The sequence below is a fragment of the Gavialis gangeticus genome, unplaced genomic scaffold (assembly GCF_001723915.1).
Source record: "Gavialis gangeticus isolate Ggan-Ray unplaced genomic scaffold, GavGan_comp1, whole genome shotgun sequence".
Classification (NCBI taxonomy): Eukaryota; Metazoa; Chordata; order Crocodylia; family Gavialidae; genus Gavialis; species Gavialis gangeticus.
In genome coordinates, this window is record NW_017728996.1 from 22,174,718 (window position 1) to 22,182,738 (window position 8,021).

Sequence of the window (8,021 nt, forward strand, 5' to 3'; positions counted from 1 at the left end):
GCCACTGAAGTCCCCTGATGGCTCTTCCCTGGCATGAGCAGCTGGGCAGGGCACGGTGCATGTGTCTGTGTATGTGTGGTGCCCCCCTGATCCACCCTGGGTGGTTGTCCATGCTGGCTGGCTCTGCCAGGCTGACCCAGGAATGGGGCAGGGTCCCCCAGGGCGCTAGGCTTGGCTGGGGTGACGGTGAAGGCCGCAGGCAGGCTCCCTCTTCCTGTCCCTGCTCTCAGCTGGCAGGACGTCAGGAGCTGGGCAGGGAGGTGAGACTTGCTCACTGCTACCGCTGTCCCCTGATGGCGCAGGCATGGGGTAGCCCCAGAACTGCAGGAAGGTTTTGACCTCAACCAGGGACAGCAGAAGCAGGCGTGTCCCTCGTTCCCACCTCTGCCCCTTGCTTAGCCCCCCACCAGCCCAGCGGCTCCAGCAGTGCCTTGCCCTTCACCACAGTCTGAAGGGTGGTGCTGGTGGCATCTGTCATAGCCCCTTTTGCTTAATCCTGAATCTACCCATGAGCAGCAGCAGATAAATGCTTCTTAGCAATGACATAAGGGAGATTAGTACGTAACAGAAGAACTGTCTCTGCGCAGATTACAAACTTTGTGAGGTTGTGTCAGTGGTTTATGATAGTTTGTACATTATTACATCAACTGAGGAATGATTTAACACACAGCGTGTTTGTTGGTCATGCCAGGTTTTCTGTGCAGCAGCAGCAGAAACGTTTGTGGGCAGCACATTTGCTGAAGAGTTGGCCTGCTTTTGGCTTATCGGAAGTGACTGCCTTTCTTTCTTTCTTTTTTTTTTTTTTGCAGTCCTTCCCCCATGCTCTTCACAACGTGCTGAATGAGTAGCTGCTTACCAAGGCAAGTTTTAAGGCCTTTACAAATGTTTTTGTTTTGACTAAAACTAAGGAAAATTCCTTAATTGGTGACAAATGTTTTGCAGTAAATATGCAAACAGAACAGGGCTACATTCTTGCATCAAGTCCTAGGACAAGTTACATGTGCAGCTTGATCGCAGTGCAGGAACATTTGGTGCTTCCTGCTTACACCTGTATTGGGACAAATGGATCTCCAGAAGAGATGTGTTTTGGTGAGTGAAATGCAGGTTTTAGTGCACCACCCAAAGACTTGGGATTTTGCTCTCCTGAGACTGGCTTTGCAGGTAAAGTGTGTGTGTGTGTGTGTGTGTGTGTGTGTGTGTGTAATCACCATAATTTCCTTGTGGAAATCTAATATTCATCCTCCATCTCTAGGCACATGACTAGACAGAGGTATAAAAACTGACATCTGTAAATGGGATTGTCTCAAGACAAATATTACGAAATAAAATGTTGGCCGCAAGGAACGCTTATAAATTTGCATGCACTTGTTTTATGCCCTTGGTTTTAGCGGGTTGTGCCTTTCTTCTTTGACTTCCTTGCATATTTTAATAACTCTCGTAACAGCAGGACATTGACTGCCATTGTCCCCCTGCCTTACCTGTGGCAGGTTAGGGCATCAAGCTTTGTGGTTGTCTGGGTTGCCAATAGATTAGACAAAGGATTTGTACAGGATGTTTTGGATAGGGATGATCCTGTCTCTGGTAGGGGGTTGGACTTGGGTGACCTCTGAAAGTCCCTTCCAGTTCTACTTTTCTATGATTCTATCATGTCAAGGGAAACTGTGCTCATTATTTAGCCCAGCTCACTAAAGCATCAGAGAGATTAAGGAGGTATCTTTTAAAGAAGAAAACTCTTTTGGCATCCATTGCTAAAAGTAACAGTGCAGTGGTGCTCCTTAGGGTGAAGTTACACATTACATTTAGACCATACGAAGGGCACTTAAAATGCAATCATATTAAAGCATCTTAACATTTAGTAAGTGCATCTTAGTTGCATCCCTTCAGAAGAGGGTTAACACTGGCCCATGCTACCTAGCTTGTGCTAGAGTAACTCCAGTCTGCTTCACGGAGATAAGACAAGCAATTTTCAGTCTTCCAGCACCCCAAGATGCATCACTCCCAGCTTCCTTCTCTTCACTCCCCCCGCACCCTCAACGTCTAGCCACAACCCTGCTCAACAGCCCCCTTGTGGCAAGTTGGATAAGGAACAGGATTAACCATTCATGTGCAACTACTGCAGCATATTTTAACTTTAACACCACTTAATATTTCACAGATTTAGTATGGTGTAAGTGTAATGTGTTATTACAAGCAGGACTTCTATGTAGAGCCTACTTAAGGAACTACAGACCAGTAAGCTTCAACTCGGTCCCTAGAAAAATCATGGAGCAGATCCTCAAGGAATTCATTTCTAAGCACTTGGAGGAGAAGGTGATTAGGAGCAGTCAGCATGGATTCACCAGGAACAAGTCATGCCTGACCAACCTGATTGCCTTCTATGATGAGGTGACTGGCTCTGTGGATATGGGGAGACCAGTGGATGTGATGTACTTTGTTTTAGCAAGGATTTTGGTACAGTTTCCCACAACAGTCTCCAAGGCAAGCTAAGGAAGTATGGGCTGGATGAATGGACTGTAAAGTGGATAGAAAACTGGCTGGAGCATCGGGCTCCAAGAGTTGTAATCAATGGCTCAATGTCTGGTTGGCAGCTGGTATCAAGTAGAGTGCCCCAGGGGTTGGTGCTGGGGCTGGTTTTGTTCAATGTCTTCATCAATGACCTGGAAGATGGCACAGAATGCACCCTTATCAAGTTTGCAGATGACACCAAGCTGGGGAGAGCAGTAGATATGCTGGAGTGTAGGGCTAGGATTCAGAGTGACCCAGAAAAATTGGACAACTGGACGAAAAGAAATCTCATGAGGTTCAACAAAGACAAGTACGAAGTCCCGCACTTGGGACAGAACAATCCCATGCAGCGGTGCCCACGGGGGGCTGACTGGCTGGGCAGCAGCTCTGCAGAAAAGGACCTGGGGGTCACAGTGGACCATAAGCTGAATATGAGCTAGCAGTGTGACCTTGTTGCCAGGAAGGCTAATGGCATACTGGGCTGCATTGGTAGGTGTGTTTCCAGCAGATCATGGGAAGTGATTATTCAGCACTGGTGAGGCCACATCTAGAGTACTGCATTCAGGTTTGGGCCCCCCACTACAGAAAGGATGTGAAAAAATTGGACAGAGTTCAGCAAAGGGCAACAAAAATGGTGAGGGAACTGGACTTAGTTAGTCTAGAGAAAAGGAGACTGAGAGGGGACTAAATAGCAGCCTTCAACTACCTGAAGGAGGGTTTGAAAGAGGATGGAGCTGGACTGTTCTCAGTGGTGGCAGATGACAGAACAAGGAACAATGGTCTCAAGGTGCAGCAAAGGAAGTTTAGGTTAGATACTAGCAAAAATTTTCTCACTAGGAGAGCAGTAAAACACTGGAACAGGTTACCCAGAAAGGTTGTGGACTCTCCTTCCTTGGAGGTTTTCAAAACCTGGCTAGACAAAGCTTTGGCTGGGATGACCTAGTTGGGGATGGTCCTGCTTTGAGCAGGGGGTTGGACCCTTCCGAAGTCCCTTCCAGCCCTAATTTTCTATGATTCTGTGAAATGTGCCCTCCACTAATAGCAATGCAATAGAGAGTGTGACCACTGCCTGTTCATCCTTGGGTGGATCTTGTGCAGTAGGGATGGCCAACATGTGGCACGAGTACCACAACGTGGCATGGGCAGGATGTGTATGAGATGGGGCAGATCAGGGAGGAGACGGGCAGCACAGTGATGGATAGGACAGGAAGCCAAAAGCAGAGCAACAGATCTAGGCAAGGAGCAGAAAGGTGCATATCAGCCAGGTAGCATATCAGCCAGGTAGCACAGGGCAGGAAACGGAAAGCAAGACAGCAAATCAGGCAGAGGAAGAAGATCAGAGTGGCACTCAGGGAGGGTGCTGAGCTAATCTGTGGCATCCTACTGAAAAGGCTGGCCCCCACGGTACTACAGGGAGGTTGAATGTGTCCTCCACTGATTTTGAAAAGTAAACCTGGCCTGTTGTATGTGAGGCAACAGAAGAGACATTTGTTCATGCAATCTGCATGAGAACTTCAGCCTTTGTGAGAAGTTTTATGCATGTCTGGGGATTGTCAGGAACAAAACATACTTACTCCTTGGCTGTGCCATGTTACAGAACAGTACACAGCACAGCCTAGGTCAGGGCTGTGCAACCAGCAGCCTGGCAGCTGTATGTAGCCCCCGCAGGGTTAATCTGAAGCCCCGGACCGCCCCCCTCGACACCCAGCTGCCACTCACCACCCCCTCTCCAATTCCTCTGCTTGCAGCTGCAAGCAGGGGCTTCAGGCTCCCCCACCCTTCTCTGGCTTCCACATCCTTCCCCTGTCCCAAGGGGCAGTGTGATGTGTCACCACACAGACTGCAGCCTGGGGCCCATGGGGATATGGCCACTTAGAAGCTGGACAACCCTGGCCTCGGTGATGTGAGCAGAGGTTGCATGCCTATATTTGGTTGTGACATATCATTGACATTCACAACGCTGCAAACCATTTTGCTTTCTCTTGTTGACTGTGAATATAATTTTATAGGAAGTCCAGAATATAGTCTTTGTTCAGATGGGATACTAAGCATTTGGGAAGGCATTTTTGGTGCATCTAGCAATCTAATTCTGGTTCAGTAACAATCTCCGTAGACACTTCATTCAGGGATCCCAAAATGTTGTACCAGGGTGGTGGTTATCCCTGTTTCACAGACAGGGGACAGTGTGGAACAAGGAGATTGACTTGCCAGGGTCACTGAGCAGTCAATAGCAGGGCAGAGAATAGAACCAATCAATCGGTGCTACACCTAACAGGAGACATTACTACCTCCCCTCCCAACCTCTTCACCCCAACCTTGATTGATACACATGTGCAAGATCTAATGCAGTGGTTCTCAACCTTTTTTCTACCAGGACTCATCTGTAAACATAGATGGCCAGTACCCACCCAGTGCTCCTCACTCCTGACCTGCTGCCCCCTGCCCCCAGGCCTCAGCATGTGCAGCAGGGGATGGGTGCGTGGAGAAGAGAGGGGAGTTTTGGGGCATGGGGGAGTCAAGCAGCCCCTTTCAGGCTGAAACTCTTGATAGCCTGCAAAGGAAAAGCCACGCTTTCCCATGTTTTTCTCCTTTAAAGGAAAATCCATTTGTTGATCCATTTTTTAAGTCTGTTCGCAACCCTTTCGTATATGCTTGTGACCCACTTTTGCTTGTGACCCGTGGGTTGAGAAACACTGCTCTAATGCAGGGGTTCTCAATCCCTGGGCTGCAGCCATGGTGGGTCGGCTGCTGGTCTGCAGCGCGGTTGGCTGCCGGACTGGAAGTGGGTGCGGACTGGCAAACCACGGGCCCCCAGAGCCTGGCGGAGAGGCCACGGCTCCTTCTGCAGAGCCCATGGCAGCGCAGGGTTTGGCCCACCCCAGGAGGTGGGCGCATCCTTACCTGTTTGCTGGCTGGAAATTCTGGCCGCGGTTGGCTGTGACTGCTGGGCCATGGTTTGTCAGGCCACGGCCACTTACGGGCCACATAAAAACTTTGAGACCCCCTGCTCTAATGGCTAAAATATTCTCCACGCAATGCAATCTCAACTCTTCTTTCATCTCCTCTCACCCTCTCCTTCATCAGACTCCTGTCAAAACAATCTACTGCTACACCAAATGTCGACACCTACTAGTTTCGGAGGGAAAACAGTTTTTCTAAGGAACTGTACACAGAAAAGGGAAAGAAGGCCATATTACGGTTGTAGTTCAGGTTTATATTGGACTATAGTTGTGGCACCAGCAAGGGCTGCCCTCAGAGTCAAAGGCAGAGTCAAGGTGGGCTTGACTTCTCATTTCCACGCTTCCATGGGATTATGGTGGTAATAGATCTCTAGATGCTTCACAACAAAGATGTTGTGTATTTATTTAGGTTTTTATTGCTTAATTGTAGGTGGGGATTGGCATGTGTATAAGCAGCTGTGTGTGCAGCCTTCCCTGATGAAGAATAAAATATAAGAAAATTCAGCTCCTGATGAAGAAGGATTTAATGTGTGGCATGCCCTATTTATATGTATGCACCTAGCTGCAACAAATTCAGTGGACATACACAGTTTAAGAACTACCAGTGTTAATACAATGACTTTCAGTGATTTCCTATTAAATATAATTGGTGAGAAACTAAATAATCCTCTATAAAAAATTCAAATTTGCTGTGAGACATCAATCGTACTGTTTGACTACCAACGCCGAAGATGTAGCAACATTGCAGTGAACTCATGAGGCTGCCACTCATGCACATACCCTGGCTAGCTTTAATATATCAAGCTTGGGTTGTGATGGTGCGATACCACAGCAATGTGAAATTCAGCACAGGCCAATTGATGGAGGATTTGTCTACCTTCTCTGGTGTGTTTTGCCACCTGCATTGCTGAGCATTGTGCTGCAGTGGCCACTCAGCCACACTGGAGCAGTTTAAAGCTAGCTTGGATTTATCAACCCAGGCTGCAGTCACATCTTGACTGCACCCTTTGGGAGGGAGAGGGATTCATGCTCCACATGAGCATGAGAGCAGTGATGCTCAACCAAGGTACTGGGGTACCCATGGGTACCTCAAGATCCTTTGAAGAGTACCTTGAGGTATGAGGAGATCGGTGTAGGCTCTGGCTCATCATGGTTTAGCTACTGCTCCATCCCTTTCTCCCTGGTCCCTCTCCAAGGAGGTAAACACTGTTTACCTTTTACATGGGGTGTGGGTCAATTCAGGAAATTATGGAGAGACACCTTGAGTATAATAATTAGGTCTATTGAGAGATGCCTCAACTCTAAAAAAGGTTGAGAACCACAACTATAGGGTCTTCACCAAGTATGTCCATGTTGGTGCTGGAGCTGCTAGATACTACTATAATAGACATAGTAAATATCAACAATAATCCCATGGAATAATAATTAATTGAAGTTGCTATTCATTGTTATTTTGCTAGTTGAGTCTTGGAGTAAAAAAGTTGCAGGATCCAGGTGTCAGTCAGATTAGTGATTTGATACTGCCATGCAGGCTTAAACCAAGGTGTGGGGATTGGCTGGTGCATTAGGAACGGATGCATTGTTCATGTATTTGGAGAGGAGAATTTGAAATGGTGGCAGGATCTAGCCCAGTCCACGTCCCAGATCTGAGTCTTAATAATGTTGGTGTTATGCTGTTTTTAGGTGGAAGCATTTGGGTTTGGGTATGAGAACTAAACACGATGGATGCAGCAAACACCGCATGTTAGACTGCTTTGATGCCCTACGTGGTGGTGGAAGGATTTAATATTTAGGCTGACGAATTTCAGGGTGTGGGTACAAACTCAGCAGGATCTAGTGAATTCTGTAGCCCGGATCCAGTCCTTTGTGGCCTCGTTGCACCAAGGTCTGGAATTTGGTGGTGGGGTCGGACTTGGTGCATGGGGAAAACTGGGGAGCTTGAGGGGCAAACACCAGGATCCAGATTTCGGGGGTCCAGAAATGCCTGGTGTAGAAGTTCCTGGCTGGATGCGTTGACATGGGAGGTTCCGGCACCACCATTACCAGGATTAATGTCCTGGGTTTGTGCCTTTGTGCCCTTGCGGGGCCAGAAACGCTGGTGCCTGGTGTATTTCGGGGCAGCAGGAGGGTGGGGAGCTGGATGTGTTGTGGCTTTCAGCAGGGAACAGGGGAGTCGGCGGCAAAAAACAAGCAAAAAAATCAGCAGGATCCATGTCGATCCGGCTTTTGCCTTTCTCCGAGCCCCCCTGTAAGGCGAGCACAAAGGAAGCCCCATGCCTCAGCCGGGGATGAAGGGGGAGAGGCGACCGAGCAGCTCGGCGCTCTGCTCTTTGCATAGAAACCGATCCGTGGACCTAGAAAATAACAGGAAGGGAAAGTAGGGAAGAGGAAAAAAAAAAACCCCGAGATCCTGTTTTCAGTCGCTGCCCGAGGAATAATTTGGAGGAGCAGGATCCATATTTCTGCGGCGGCGGCGGCGGCGGCGGCGGGGATGGAGCGGGTGGCGTGAGCGCGGGGGCTCCGTCTCGGGCAGCGCGGGGGCTCCTGCTCGCCCGC

General features: G+C 48.7%; 1 protein-coding gene across 1 annotated transcript in view; it reads left to right on the forward strand.

The window, feature by feature from the left end:
- The first annotated feature begins 1,047 nt into the window (after window positions 1–1,047).
- The window catches only part of LOC109288554 (hepatoma-derived growth factor-related protein 3), a 67,166-nt gene continuing 60,192 nt past the window's right edge, over window positions 1,048–8,021 (forward strand). Inside the window, exon 1 of the mRNA XM_019504126.1 lies at window positions 1,048–1,089. Coding sequence (XP_019359671.1) covers window positions 1,063–1,089 — 27 coding nt within the window. The 5' untranslated portion in view covers window positions 1,048–1,062. The remainder of the gene's footprint in view (window positions 1,090–8,021) is intronic.